Source organism: Pyrus communis, chromosome 12, assembly GCF_963583255.1.
Source record: "Pyrus communis chromosome 12, drPyrComm1.1, whole genome shotgun sequence".
Classification (NCBI taxonomy): Eukaryota; Viridiplantae; Streptophyta; class Magnoliopsida; order Rosales; family Rosaceae; genus Pyrus; species Pyrus communis.
Window position 1 is genome coordinate 21,925,908 of NC_084814.1, and position 15,758 is coordinate 21,941,665.

The 15,758-nt window shown below is 38.9% G+C and overlaps 3 protein-coding genes across 3 annotated transcripts; 1 reads left to right on the forward strand and 2 right to left on the reverse strand.

Annotated features, from left to right (window-relative positions):
• Nucleotides 1–3,277: 3,277 nt before the first annotated feature.
• LOC137710178 (uncharacterized) lies at nucleotides 3,278–4,490 on the reverse strand. Its single transcript, XM_068449125.1, has 2 exons — nucleotides 3,384–4,490; nucleotides 3,278–3,301 (listed from the first exon to the last, which is right to left on the reverse strand). Exons 1-2 carry the CDS (start codon nucleotides 4,488–4,490, stop codon nucleotides 3,278–3,280), a joined length of 1,131 nt encoding a protein of 376 aa, XP_068305226.1.
• A 6,243-nt stretch (nucleotides 4,491–10,733) lies between these two features.
• LOC137711218 (anthranilate phosphoribosyltransferase, chloroplastic-like) lies at nucleotides 10,734–14,129 on the forward strand. Its single transcript, XM_068450444.1, has 10 exons — nucleotides 10,734–11,129; nucleotides 11,244–11,387; nucleotides 12,334–12,495; nucleotides 12,586–12,669; nucleotides 12,779–12,967; nucleotides 13,077–13,167; nucleotides 13,280–13,339; nucleotides 13,452–13,570; nucleotides 13,663–13,797; nucleotides 13,884–14,129. Exons 1-10 carry the CDS (start codon nucleotides 10,920–10,922, stop codon nucleotides 13,911–13,913), a joined length of 1,224 nt encoding a protein of 407 aa, XP_068306545.1. The 5' UTR covers nucleotides 10,734–10,919; the 3' UTR covers nucleotides 13,914–14,129.
• An 8-nt stretch (nucleotides 14,130–14,137) lies between these two features.
• Nucleotides 14,138–15,582, reverse strand: LOC137711219 (uncharacterized). Its single transcript, XM_068450445.1, has 3 exons — nucleotides 14,673–15,582; nucleotides 14,402–14,455; nucleotides 14,138–14,267 (listed from the first exon to the last, which is right to left on the reverse strand). The coding sequence occupies exons 1-3, from the start codon at nucleotides 15,499–15,501 to the stop codon at nucleotides 14,221–14,223; spliced, it is 930 nt and encodes a 309-aa protein (XP_068306546.1). The 5' UTR covers nucleotides 15,502–15,582; the 3' UTR covers nucleotides 14,138–14,220.
• Between the last annotated feature and the right edge of the window lie 176 nt (nucleotides 15,583–15,758).

Genomic DNA, 15,758 nt, shown 5'->3' on the forward strand with positions numbered 1-15,758 from the left:
AAATGAGCAGAAGAAAGGAAAGCAAAACATAAAGAAAGAAAAAGCAAAGCATGAAACATGGAAGGAAACATGGAAAAGTAAAAAGCAAAGCATGAAACATGGAAGGAAACATGGAAAAGTAAAGTTTCTTCCAATACTCCCCCTCAAGCTGGATCAAAGGGATTAATTGATCCAAGCTTGAACAAAAGACGTTGAAAATCAGCAGAGGGTAATCCTTTTGTGAAAATATCCGCAAGTTGATCATGACTGCGCGTGTAGTGAGTGTCGATCACCTTGGACTGAACTTGATTTCTGACGTAGTGACAATCAACTTCAATATGTTTAGTTCGCTCATGGAATACAGGATTCGATGCAATGTGCATCGCGGCCTGATTATCACAGTGTAGGGACATGGGTTGTTGATGAGGAAAACCTAAAGTCAACAGAAGGCTTTTGAGCCAAACAAGTTCACAAGCAGTGGACGCCATAGCACGATACTCTGCCTCTGCACTAGAGCGTGCAACAACACTTTGTTTCTTGCTTTTCCAGGTAACTAGGTTGCCTCCCACAAACGTACAAAACCCAGTGGTAGACTTGCGATCGAGAGAATTGCCTGCCCAGTCAGCATCGGTATAGCCTGAGATCTGAGTGTGACTATTGTTGTGCATAAGAATTCCTCTACCAATGGAACCCTTAAGATAATGTAGCACACGATGAACAATCTTCAAATGATCCATACTTGGAGAGTGCATAAACTGGCTAACAATGCTGACAGCATATGATATATCAGGACGTGTGATAGTCAGATAAATGAGTTTGCCAACCATTATTTGATAGTAACTTAAATTGGGAACTGGATCACCGTGAGTTTTTAGCTTCAAGTTGTTATCCAAGGGGGTACGAGCAGGCTTGCAATCTGTCATTTTTGCTTCGTGAAGAAGATCCATGACATACTTGCGTTGGTTGAGGAAGAAACCCTTGTGAGAGTGTGCCATCTCGATGCCCAGAAAGTATTTGAGAGTGCCAAGATCCTTGATAGCAAACTTGTTGTTGAGATACTGTTTAAGAGCATTAATCTCTGACATATTATCACCTGTCACAATTAGATCATCAACATAAATGAGCACAACTAGTTTACCCACTAAGCTGGAACGAACAAATAAGGAAGAATCCGCAATACTTCGACAAAAACCAACCCTTTCCAGAACATGATTGAGCTTGGCATACCATGCACGTGGACTTTGCTTGAGACCATAAATGGATTTATGGAGTTTGCACACCATTTCTGGATTGTTTGATTGAGGATGACTTGGGGGTAACTTCATGTAAACCTCTTCTTCAAGTTCACCATGCAGGAAAGCATTTTTAACATCCATTTGAAAGAGAGGCCATGCATTGTTAATTGCAATCGACAACAATACTCTAACAGTGTTCATTTTTGCCACCGGAGCAAATGTCTCTTTATAATCGACGCCATAGGTTTGTGTAAAACCTCGAGCAACCAAGCGAGCCTTATTCCTTTCAATTGTGCCATCTGAATGAAACTTAGTTTTGTACACCCAACGACTCCCCACTGCCTTCTTTCCTTTTGGAAGTTTCACTATAGTCCATGTGTTATTTTCATGGAGGGCTTGAAGCTCCTCTGTCATAGCATTTCTCCACTCACTGTAAAGATTGGCTTCTTGAAAACTTTGAGGTTCTCGAGCTTCATTAATGGCACTTAGGAATGTAGAAAAAGAAGATGAAACTTTGCTATAATCAATAACATCAGTCACGGGATACCTGGCAGTGTAGGTCACATAATCATGCAACTTGGATGGAAGTTTCCTCTCTCCTGCAGGATTGCGACGAACTATAGGAGATTGAACTACAAGTATTTGAACAACATCATGGTTGGAAGGATCACTGGAGGGTGCAGTGTGAATCTCTGATGAGGAAGGGTTTTCATCTTCAAGATGTTCCACCGAGTGAAGGTTAACATCATCCGGCACATGATCACTAGGAGTGCATGTTGCATCTTCTCCGTTTGGATATGGAAAAGGAAATAAGTCCATCAAATGCTCCCCCTGTCTAGAGTAATCCAGTGATTGTGAGAAGTAAGGAACATGTTCTTCAAATTTAACATCCCTTGAAACAACCATTTTTCTAGTTGTTGAATTATAGCACTTGTAACCTTTTTGGGTAGATGAATAACCTAGAAAGACACATTTGGCAGCCCTTGGGTCTAGCTTGTCATGATTTTGAGTTTGAATGTGAACAAAGCATGTACACCCAAAGACTCTCAAATGGGAAAAGTTGATCTTTCTATTTTTCAAGACCTCATAAGGTGATTTAAAATTCAACACTTTACTAGGCAATCTATTGATGAGATATGCCGCAGTAAGGACTCATTGAGACCAAAACTTCTTAGGCACATTCATGTGAAACATAAGAGCTCTAGTCTTCTCAAGTAGATCTCTATTCTTCCTCTCAGCCACCCCATTTTGTTGAGGTGTTCCAACACAGCTTGTTTGGTGTAATATACCATGCGTGCTCAAGTAGTGTGATATGTTATGAGACATATATTCTGTACCGTTATCTGATCGTAAAATATGAATTTTTGAAGCAAATTGGGTGGCCACAAGTCTATGAAAATCTTGAAAAACTTCCATCACTTCACTTTTAAATTTCAAAAGATACAACCAAGTAATCCTTGTGAAATCATCCACAAAAGTTACAAAATATTTGTATCCATCAAAAGACTCTATAGTTGGTCCCCAAACATCGGAATGCACAATTTCAAAAGGGTTACTAGCCCTAGACAAAGAGGAAGTAAATGGTAATCTAGTAAACTTAGAAAAATGACAAACATCACAAGGACTTGTAACTTTGCACATATTTGGGAACAAGGTGGATAGAACTTTTTCAGAAGGATGTGCTAGACGTTGGTGCCAAAGTTGTTGTTCTTGAGCTAAGCTTGAAGTGACTTGAAAAACCTTGGGAACTTGAATATGCTTGGAAAGATAGTAGAGACCATTTAAGAAAAATCCTTCACCAATCGTCTTCTTGGTGACTACATCCTGAAAGATCACATTTTTGGGAGAGAAAATGGCAAGACAATTTAATGAGTTTGTGATCTTGCTAACAGATAAAAGTTGAAAAGGGAATGAGGGAACATAAAGAGCCTCAGACTCGACATCACTTGAGATCAAATGTATTTTTCCTTTTCCCACAACCATAGCATTTTTTCCATTGGCAACTGACACTTGGGATGGAATAGAAATTTTTTCAAATTTATGCAAGTTTGTAGACTTGTTAGTCATATGATCAGTGGCTCCAGAATCTATAATCCAATAATCATGCACATTACCAATGCTGAGAGCAGTTGAGAAGGAGTGTAAGATACCTGGGATGTCCCTTTGTACCACGCCTTCATTTCCAGCCAGGAAGCCAGCAAACTGTCCTAGTAGTGCAGTTTGATTGTTGTCACACTGATTTAGTGGTCCTTCACTATCTCCAAGACCTTGTTTCTTGTGAAGAAACATAGCAAACTCGTTGATCAGTGCAGCTGGATTAATGGTGAACTTCAGTGCTCCATCAGAAGAAGTTGTGGCAACATGATTTGCCTTGTAAGAAGGGTTGTACGAGCCTTTCGAGACACCTTTGTTATCCCTAGGAAACTTTGGTTTTAACTCTGGATGAAGAATCCAGCATCGGTCTCTTGAGTGCCCACCAACATCACAATGGCTACATTTTAAGCCAGTTTTCTTTCCTTTGTAGCCTCTCTCCTCACCAAGTTTTTGGTTAGAGAAGTAAGCCCTAGCTTCTGGTATATTTGCCTTCATGTCCAAGGTCATGACTTTCCTTCGAACCTCTTCTCTTTGAATTGTGGCACACACACTTGAAAAAGAAGGCAGGTCGGGATTCATGAGGATATGGCTTCGAAGATCTTCGAATTCAGGGCTCAGGCTTGCTAGGAGTTGGAATATTTTGTCTTCCTCGGCTCTTTTAGTTAGCACAGCAGCGTCGATGGTGTGTGGTCGATACACATTCAGCTCGTTCCACATAGTGGTCAGCTTTCCAAGATGTTGCACAAATGGCTTCCCTTCCTGTTGCAAACCAGCAATGTCCTTCTTTAACTGAAACACTCTAGCCGCATTGTTCTGATTTCCATACATTTCCTTGAGATTTTTCCAAAGAGTCATGGAGGATTCAGCATAGCTAAAAATTTCTGCAATCTTACGATCCATGGAATTGAGTAGCCACGACATGACCAACTGGTCTTTGCATAGCCAAGCATCATACTCCGGTGAGGTAGTCTCAGGCATTGGAATAGCACCATTAACATAACCAAGCTTTGATCGTCCTCCCAGAGCAAGAGAAACTGCTCTCTCCCATGGAAGATAGTTAAACTCATTTAGCAAGACAGAACTAAGACGTTGATTTGGGTTGATATCAATATCTGAGTGTGGTGATGGTGGAGTAACATGAAAGCTGTCTCCTTCCAAATTTACTAAGCTTTCTTCAGCCATGATTGAAGGACAAGAAGCTCACAAATCTCTCAAGAGAACACCACAGAGACAGGCCGGTTAGGGTCACTGCTCTGATACCATATTGAATTTTGAATGTCTATTTTTGTATATGTGTGTAACTTACAAGGAAAGCTCATATAAATGAGCGGAAGAAAGGAAAGCAAAACATAAAGAAAGAAAAAGCAAAGCATCAAACATGGAAGCAGAAAACATGGAAGGAAACATGGAAAAGTAAAAAGCAAAGCATGAAACATGGAAGGAAACATGGAAAAGTAAAGTTTCTTCCAATAGGATGTAATGGTCTTTACAAAACTCAGACGGCTAGTTTTGATGGTGTTATCATCTCTACAAGTCTCTTCCTTGTAGAGATGAAAGAGGACTTGGAATTTGCATTAGTTATTGCATCCATCTCTGATCTAAAGTTTTCGAATGATGGGCGGCACATCTTAAGTCTCGACTACATGAATCTAAAGGTGCTTTATTTTAGTTGCGGTTGAACTTTTAGATTTTGGATTTTCCTTATAAAAATGCGATGCTTATAAATTTATGTCATCATCAAGTTTATGATGGCATTTTCAAAATTCTTCTTCTGCTGGTCCAAATTTAATTTGATTGCTGCTGTTGTTTTTGTTTTAGCTCTGGGACATGCATATGGACTCTTCACCAGTTGCAATATACAAGATCCACGAGCACCTGCGCCCTAAGGTAAGCGGAAGAAAAAACAACATTTTGTCTCCCGTGGATAATTGGAGCAGAAACTTCCTTCATAAATTCCCCCCCTCGTTAATGTCTAAAACAACCTGTGAATTGAGTTGCAAAAGAATACAATGGGTATCATCAGCTTTTATTTTTAAGTTCATATGTACAACCTTGTATGCCGCTTCTCCGTTATCCCTACAGCTGACAGCATCTTTACCCCCTGCAGTTATCCGAGTTGTATAACAATGATCGCATTTTTGATAAATTTGGGTGCTGTTTCAGTGGAGATGGACTTCATTATGCGACTCGGTCTTATAGTTATTGCCCTTTTAGGTCACAGTTCCTTTGTTACCAATCAAAATTGTGGAGCTTGTATTTGCTTGCTGTTGCCCAAGTGTTACAACTTTCTTTTATTGTTACTTAGCAACCTAGTGCGCATTTTTTCCCATGGAGGTGGAAGTGAAGAAGGAGCTGTTGGAGTTTGTGGCCAAGTGGACTATCCTCCAAAATACCTTTTGGCTAAAGAAAGAAAGAAAACATCTTTCCTTGTTTTGGGGAGAAAAAAAAGGGAAAAGCAAGGAGGAAAAAAGGGAAAAGCAAAATGTTCTCTTCAACACCCGTGGGTGTTGGTTCAAAAAGGAAATAAAAGAGTGTGAGAGCTCAATTCGGTTTGTAGAGAGAAAAAAGAGCTCGGTTTGAAGAGAGAAAAAAAGCTCTTTTTTGCAGAGAGCAAGGGCAAGGGTGAGAGAAATCAAGAGAGCTAGAGTGAAAGATCTCTTGTGAAAGAACTCTTGGGGTAGAGTGAGGCTCTTGGGAAAATTCTGTGAGTGGGTGTACAAGGGATATGGGATTGGGTTATGTCGATTTAACTCATGTGTAACTTGTACTGTTTTTTCTCATAGTGAAGAGCAATATCTCTCCGAGGACGTAGGCAGGTTTTTGCCGAACCTCGTAAATTTCTCGGTGTCTTTATTTCTTGTATTTTAAACTATTCAACTGTGGGTTTGTATGTTGGTGAAGATAATCAGCCAAGGCACAACAGGAGCTACAGTAGAAGCTAGCATAAGTCCCAACAGGTCTGTTCTAATTCCCTCAAATTGTAATTGTCGAGTTGGTGTAATGGAATCTTATAGTCAAGCGGGGAGGGTTCACTTTCCATTGATAACTGTTCGTTGTTTCCATGGACTTGAGGGCGTATGCAAATTTTGCTTGTACATGGGAGTCGGAATTCTGAAACCAAGTCAATTGTCGATTTGAAATGTGCATAAATTATTTCAATTGTCAATTGTATGTAAGTTATGTTTTTTTGTTTCCTCCCTGAAACTTTTACTTCCCTTCTGAACTTGAAAGCAGGAAGCCAAGTCTCCACACGGCTCCAAGGGCTAGGAGTTCATCCTTGAGCATCCTAGCACAAGGATTTTACCGACATGGTTGGGCTTCTGAACCTCATTGTATCTATGTCCATTTATTATATAGAATGCATATCTGCAGATTGAAACACGTCTTTTTCTGATTTTTCAGGGCATGAAAATTCAAGCTCGTGCGGTAACAACCGTAGTTATGACCTAAGCTCCAAGATTATACATCTGGCATGGCGTTCAGAAACAAACTTGATTGCTAGTGGCGTTGGGAATAGATTGTTCATGTATTATGCATGCATTTGTGTACATGACAGTAAGTGATTTTTGCACTCGCTTTTTGTCCCGTTGCACTTAGAAGGAGTGCAAATGGAAAAATAGGAATGCATAAATCATTTCGCTTTAGTCATGCTCATGTTTTCTTAGAGACATTATACTAAAATAAACATGGCTAGTCTCTCAGATATGTTTCCTCACAAGGTTCTTGAGATTATCTCAAGTGATGAGGAGAATGAAATAACGAACCACAAGAGCTCTTAGAACTAGTTCAAGCGTTGAGGAGAACAAAATAATGAATTATGATTATGACAAGCTTTGAGTTTATTTTCTTTGTTCCATCGACTCGTGACCCTAAAACGGGAATAATTTGAGTATATCCCCTTTTGTATGACACTGATCTATAATATGCTTTTGACAAATGCTACTGTGTGTATTCACACACATATTTTACATATATGAATTTCATGTCACACCTATTGATCCTATAAGTACCAAACATAAATAGAAAGAATAGGGATAGTAACCTTCACTCAATCAGGTGCAATGGAACAAGCTCAATGTTGCTAATCTTTAATTCACTCTACATGGCTAAGTAAAACGCTTGATTTGAGATTGAGAAACAACTCACTTCGATTGCACAAAGCAAATAGATTACAACATCTAATGCAACTCTCACCATAATCTCTAATGCGACTTATCAAGTTTTATGCAATTCAAGTAAAATGCCCTTATTACTTGAATTTCCAATGCCAATGCCAAGGAGCCACCCTTGGGTCTCAACTATGAATCGTCAGTAAACGAAAACCTGATAATTCCGAAGAGGAAGAGTAAAATACTCATCAAGTTTCAAGATTATTATACTTAATAATGTTGGGAATTTGTTGGTGAATTGTGTATAGAATATTGGCTCTTATACTATTTTATGTGTCATTCTCGAGTTTAAGTAAGATGTACTTAAGTTGAGACGATGAGTAACCAAATTTGAATAGAAATTTCCATTGAGTTAGCTTGCGGATTATTATTTCCCTTCCCATTCTCTGCGGCTTCGTGAGCTGCATCACCTACCATAAGAAGAGATAAGCATCCAACTTGCGCATACATTTATTATTTGGGCAGCTCAGACACCACTGCCCAAAACCCTTCCTTCCCAAAAGATAAGCATCCAACTTGCACATTTGTTTATTATTTGGGCAGCTCAGACACCGCTGCCCGAAACCCTTCCTTCCATGCCACCAACCTGCCCGCTGCCCAAACCCCCTCACCAGTTGCCCTAGAAGACCCTCTCACATCCTCTATATAAACCAAACCAAAGCATAGAACTCTTCGTTTCATTTTCATAGCCTCCTCCTTCGTCTTCCTCCTCCCTCCTTTGTCCTTTTCTCCTGTATACATGCCATTAGGGTTTAGGGTTTATCTTTTGTTTCGTCTGGAGAATATGTTTAGCTTAATGATGGTTGCTCATCTGTTTCTCTCACCACGAGACGATCAAAGTTCAAACGTATTCTGATAAGTGAAATAGTTATCAAACCATCCCTTTCTAGCAGCAACTTGCTAGTTAAGTTTGTGATGTTCTTGATTTTATATATGTGTGTGTGCGTGTTATAGAAGGGTTTTGTTTACGTGCAAAGACCTTCCATCCGCATGCAACAAATGATGGGCAGAGCGGCCATGTTTTGCACAGATTGACTGAAAAAATTGAGTGCTCATTTTGTGTGTGCTTCAGTTAGCTGTTTGCTTCTGTAAGAGGTTATATGCGATTTCTGCAGAATCTCTTTGGATGTTCCAGCATACATACCATACATACGTACATACATTATACATGCGATATTGATATCATGCATTTGATTTACCCCATTATTTTTAAACGAAATTGTTTTTGTCTTTAAATTCCAAAGTTTTATATGGAAAAGGTCAAACAATAATTTGGAAACTTTTTTTTTTTTTGTCTCTCTAAAAATAGTTGGTAAGGACTAAGAATCACATAACAATTTTGGGCTGCTTACCAAAGTTGGCGTATTGTGCCCTTTCCATATTTAGATTAAAGTCATGGGCCTCAGTTGACTGAAAAGTGATCCATAATAGAAATGTCGATAATTTGACGACCAATCCAATGATTGGAAAACGGCCCTGTCATTTGTGGATGGGCTGGTCCTCAAGCCCTTCTGGTCTTGTTTGACCTAGTTTTGAGACGTCTCGAGACTTGACTTGCTATTTACGAGATTCGAATTTAAATTTCTTACTTACAAATGTCACAAGACTCTAGGACAAATTAAGTGACAGTAAGAGAGCCTCTAACGAGAATAAACATTGTTAAGAGTGTGCTAATGTGTGGGATAGTAAGTCTCTAAAACAAAAATAGCGGTCTCAAAACCAAATACGCCAGGAAGTTGTTTTTTTTTTTTTTTTTTCTTTCAAAGGATTAATTGGTGGTTTCTTGACGGCAATTCACTTTTTTGAGAGCTGAAAAGATTAAAAAAGGCATTTTAACATTCACCTGACTATCATCGTGTGATTCATCAAAGTCAAAAAATCGAACCTCATACGTGCCGTGTGAAAATTCCACCTGGAATTCGAAAAAAGAAGGAAGTTGCTTTCTGTCATGAAAGGTAGGTGATCAAAATCAAATTAAGATTCTCAAAGTTGTGGTTTCCTCTATATGTGGCAAGCCAAGACAATCCCAATTAATGAAATGCTTGATCGCCACTAGTCATGCATGTGCACACATGCATACGTTTTGGTTATATTAGCCCAAGGATTCGTGAAATCTAAGGTAGGTAAGATGCACAAATCTGGCAAAGGATTACGGAGGACCCTTCGATTTGTTTTTTTATAATCACATGTTAAACGAGAACGAGACACTAATTACCAACAATTTGATTTGTTTTTATAATCACATGTTAATTGAGACACTAATTACCAACAATTTGAAGACACTATTTACCAAATGATACAATGTAGAGTCTTATATGTTAAAGATAAACCCTTTGGAGGACTTGGGTTGACCATTCTAGGTAAGGATGAATATCAAATTCATTTTCGAGATAAAAAAATGTGTCATAATAAGTTTTTAATACATTCTAACTAAAATTTATGAACAAATGAAAATCATGCAATTAAATTTGTTTTTTAGTAGAGCAATGACGTTAGTAAGTTAGACAGTTATTTGTTGAGAGAAATGAGTCGATGAGATTCGAATCTTTATTAAGATACACATATATTATTTATTTTTATCATTGCAATAAAACGTCATTGCCAGTACAACCATTTGATCCCAAAGCTTGATATTTATTTTTATATCCATAAGATTTTATGTTTGGTAAAATATCTATAGCATAGCTCGTAATAAAATTACCAATTCAGAATTTATGGAGGAGCACAAACAAGCACTTCAAGAAAAATCTTTGCAATACAGATCAAAAGGTGCATGACCCGCGGCCCATCTTTGGTTTTTACATTGACCTATGGAAGTTACTGAGGACCAAATGGGAATTGTGTATTGGCTCGTTTAGATGTCATTTTAAAATGGTTGAAAGCATTTTAAAAAAAAAAATATTTTTGGATTCTAAAAGTATTTTAAGTGTTTTTGTAAGATTTACTTGTATTTTTACTAAGGATTGGTTCCAAAAACATTTTCATAAAAAACATTTTTAATCATTTTAAAAATATATCCAAATGAATAGTATATCTATTTTGGGACACTATAAATGGTTTCACAGTATAAAAACCACGGAAAGAGATTCTCCAGATCTCTTCCACCTAATTCTTCTTATCAAATAATTCAAACTCTTAAAATTTGATTCAACGGTTAAAAATATGGGATTCTTTTAAAAATATAATAACTTTAGCTATTTGATTAAATGTATACAGATTGTTTCATCGGAAGGAGTAGACGAAAGCGAACAGAGAATATCCCCTTCCACCAAGCTTTTCTGACACCAATGACTCCAAAGACTGAGCCTTTGGAGGGCAAAACTCTTTGAAAATCCTCGAAGCCCCCAAATTTCCCTCGAATTTTTTCTGGACAGTGGGGATTTCGTCCTAGCAATTGATTGTAGGACTCTTTTCAGTTTGAAATCTCAGAGGTTTTGCTGCCATGGCAGTTTCAACGCAGCTCCAATCTCCGACCAGTCTTGCTTCGTTGACTCACCGTACTAAGCTCGAATTCCGAAGCAGCTGCTGCATTCCTTCAGTTTCCAGCACAAAACAGAGAAGCTCAGCTGCCCGTGTCAATGCTGTACTGTCCACCGCGACCAGTGTTTCCGACAGCTCGAATTCGAAGCCGCAGATAGCTTCTTTCAGTGAGGTGCCAATTGGGGTTCTTTATATTTTAAATTTTCTGTGGATTTTGTGATTTGGGTTTTTGTTTTGGTGGAGAAACATGAATTGGGTATGTGAGATTTTGGTGTGGTTTGTGCAGTTGATCGAGTCTTTGATTAGTCGGGTGGATTTGACGGAGGAGGAAGCTGAAGCGTCGTTGGAGTTGTTGCTGGATGATGCCAATGAGGCTTTGATCAGTGCTTTTCTTGTGTTGTTGAGAGCCAAAGGAGAGACATATGGAGAAGTAAGTATTTTTTTCGAAAACAGAAAATTTTGAATTTTTAGTAGATTTGGCTATTCTTTTACTTGTGTTTTCGTCGTGGACATATTATAATCTACAATCCGTGCGGAAATCGATTTTATTTTGAAAAAAATAATGCTACCATTAGAGAAACTGTGAACTTTTGTTTGTGATTTATTCTCATATCCACCAAATTTGTGGACTATGTAGTCTATATTGATAGTAATCGTTGGAAAGGCCACTTTTCATCCTTTCTGTGCATCAATCAGTTCAAATTTGCATATTAAGTTAGCCTTCATAAGGGTGAGTGAAATTTCGGTATCTAAAGGTATTGACGGATTCTTTGAATGGATTGTATAGGTCAGTCTTCTTCTGAGCTCCTCTATTCTAGGAAGCATGCTCCACTTACTTTTTGTTGTCAGTCAATCTACGCGAAAGACTCTGGTTTGATATTCTTACAAGAACCAACATCTATGATCACCAACCAATCCGGTTCACAAATTCTGATTCTTGGTGGATGGTTGCATCTGATTGAAAAGGCTTACCTGGTTAATTTGAGAATTGCTTACAATGCAATACTTTTGTCTGGAATGAGTACGTTAGAAAGGCGTATTTGGAACAAAAGTAGAAATCAGTGAGCTGGTCATTGAATGTGTGAGTAACAGAGCCTCGTCTGGGAAAAATATGAATAATTTTCCTAATAATAAGTGTCCGTGTGATAAGCTGATAACTGGGATTTTTTTTTTTTTCTGTTCCGAGTGGCACTTGGGTGCTAGTTTTTCTTTTGGTCTTGTTTTGTTGGTCTTTTGTTCTGCATTTGTGATGGCTTGTTTTTTTGGGGTGTTTCTTTTGTTTTTCTGATCTGATCCTGTTGTTTAGTAGGTCAAGCGTACCGTGATATAGCTTATTTCCTGGATAATTATTTTTACTAGTTATTATTATTAAACAGATTGTCGGATTAGCAAAGGCGATGCTGAAGCACAGTTTGAAGATAGAAGGCTTAGACAATGCAGTGGACATTGTTGGAACTGGTGGTGATGGCGCAAACACAGTAAACATTTCCACAGGGGCTGCAATACTTGCTGCAGCTTGTGGTGCAAAAGTTGCAAAGGTAACATCCATCTATATTGATATTGTGATATTTATGTGCCGTGTTTCTTTTATCAAAGTAAATACTATCAAACAATTGTTTGTATCTCAGCAAGGAAACCGTTCAAGTTCCTCTGCATGTGGAAGTGCTGATGTATTAGAAGCTTTGGGAATAATAATTGATTTGGACCCTGAGGTTGGTGCACTAAATATTTTATTTCGAATATGGTAAATAAAATGTGCAGTAGTGATATCAAATTTAGCCAGACAAATGCTCATTCAGGTTGGAATTCTTCTTGAAACAGGGGGTAACTAGATGTGTGAACGAAGCAGGCATTGGCTTTATGATGGCACCCAAATATCATCCAGCAATGCATATTATCCGCCCTGTCAGAAAAAAACTGAAAGTGAAGACTGTGTTTAACATATTGGGACCTATGTTGAATCCAGCAAGAGTACCGTTCGCTGTTGTTGGTGTATACAAGGATGACTTGGTGATCGTTTATTCTTAGAATTTTAGCGATAACTTGGAGAAGTTTGGATTTTACCTTATAACTATTGAGCTGCATGTGCATGTGGTTTATAATTTTCTTATCTATATAGGTCTTAAAGATGGCCAGAGCTTTGCAAAGCTTTGGAATGAAGAGAGCACTAGTCGTTCACTCTGAGGGCTTGGACGAAATGAGCCCACTTGGTAAAATTCCTCCTTTTATTTTAAGATCATGTATTTGCTAATACGATATCATCATTACTTTGCTTCTAGTTTAACATAAAGCCTCACTTACGCGTGATTGATTTCAATATAGGACCTGGGCATATCCTTGATGTGACTCCCAATAAGATCGAGGAGTTCTCTTTTGATCCATGTGAAAATCTTGTCTCTAGTTTTCAACTGTTGATTCTTGTGCTTATATTTTGTTGGATGATTTTTCATTCAACTCAGTGTTCTCATCAATTCATAATTTTCATTATATACAGTGGATTTTGGAATTCCTCGCTGCACCCTAGATGATTTGCAAGGTGGAGGCCCAGAGTATAATGCCGATGCACTAAAGCGTGTATTGTCAGGGGAGAAGGGTGCCATTGCAGATGCATTTGTAAGTTTCCTTAATCGTTACAATAAAGCGTCAATTTTGTTACTTTTTTCCTATGTTTGACAAATCTGTTCATTACCAAAACCATTGGCCAGATCTTAAACGCTGCAGCTGCTCTCTTGGTCAGTGGCCGGGTGAACACCTTAGCTGAAGGAATTTCTTTGGCTCGGGAAACACAACTTTCAGGGAAAGCTATTAGGATCCTTGATCAATGGGTAGCACTCTCCAATGTAAGTGGTTTGGCCATACATTTGATATCTTCAGTTTGTGATTAAAAGTATCATTTTCTTTAATTCGTTTTGGTTAACGATTGCAGACAATGATTAAAGATACGGTTATTTACTGAGGACGTCAGAGCTATTGAGCCGACGCTGTTGAGAGAGCAAAATAAAGCAAGGGGTTGTATTTTGGAGTGTTTTCAATCTTCTCTTTGGAATTCATGTATACTTTAGAGAAAAATTAACTAGAATTGAAAAGAATCCCAACACTTTTCTTCGTCTGTCAACTCGAAAACCAAGTTTAGTTTTATAAATATGTGAAACAATGGAAGCAAATAAGTTTCAAAAATATGTTTACATCTCTCTCTCTCTCTCTCTCTCTCTCTCTCTCTCTCTCTCCCCCTCTGCTTACATATGCCAAATTCTGTATCCGTTTCAATAATGTTTCTGTGTAATATAAGCTAGTAGACACACCAGCAATCCTGCAAAAAGAAATTCCCAAATGATTAGACACCAAAGTTGGATCATTCGAAACTAATTTGCGCCTTTATAAGGTCATTAAAATGGTAAATTTGACACGAGTTGTTGTACTATAACGATGAGCGGAAGGAAGTACCTCTGAATGTATAACTCTCTGCCATAGAGTATGTTCTTTTTGATGCTGATTTTACTGCACATCAGACAGAAAGATGATCAATTAAGTTGAGCACTAGTAAATGGTTGGATAAGCATGCTAGGATGACTTGACCGTCTCTTGAACTCGAGTACAAATACTCCTACTCGTAAATTAGACTCGTTTAAAATATACGCATCGCTTCATTATAAGTAGCGAGTGAAAATTTGATACAGAAGTCATAGAAAGGAGAATAATCATGGGGATGTCTAACCAGAATCACAATTTGACGTGGAATTGAAGCTCCCACACATACACAATTGCCTAATGCCATCAGCGCCGTACCCGCACGTGCCACTGGTAGCCTCACAAGCTCTACAAAACTCATCGTTTTCTTGAACAGAGTACTTCACTCGGATACCATACGACCACCCATGGGCCCCATCCAGCTTCAGCGGGGCCAGGTTGTAAGCACTGCTATACCCTTCACACTGAAGCTTGGTGAGATTAACGGCCTTGATGGCCTCAAACGGCACTGCACAACACTCAGGTGGACCCGAACCAAACATGGAACCCACCCTCCTATGGCCCAACATATCCCACGCCGGACAACCATAGTATTCCTCGCAACTCATTCCCGAAACGTTTCTGCATGGCAAGTGCTTCCCCGGAAAGCCTTGAAAGAGCGGCGACTGAGCGGAGCAGCCGATCAGCATGAACACGTTGTCGGCGGTCGGATTCATGTACGGAGCCCGCCATTGCTCGACGGAGAAGCCATTGCCCTTGGCACCTAGCACTATGCTGTCACATGTTGACATGTGAGGTTCATGCAACGTGAGGGCTTGGTAAGCATAGTCTATGTCCAAGACCCTGTAAGATCCCGAGCTTATGTGAAACATGAGCACATCGTTGATGCAGTATAAGAGATCTCGAAAACCCGGGTGCCCGCAGCCGGAGCGGACGGCGAACGGGTAATCTATGGTGAGGTTTCCGCAATACGATCTGCATGTGTTGGCAGAACCGGATGGAAAGAACGAAGAAAATAAAAGACAGAGGAGGAAGCTGGGAATTATGAGCATAGTAGTAGTACTATAGCCACTCATGGATGCGAGAGAGAGAGAGAGAGAGTTTTGAGTCAGCTGTGTGGTTTGTGATATGAGTGACAGTGGAAAACGCAGATGATATTGATACCTTGCTTGGATGATTTGTGTTGAGAATATCTTTTGGTGAATGGTTAATGGGTTTTGCTCCTCTTTTTGGTTGGAGAATTATTTGTTTTTAAAACTTTAGTGTATGCTTTTGAAAAATTGAAATCCTGCAGAAGCTTTAGTTTGCTTTTGGGTCTTGGGACGGCAATAAA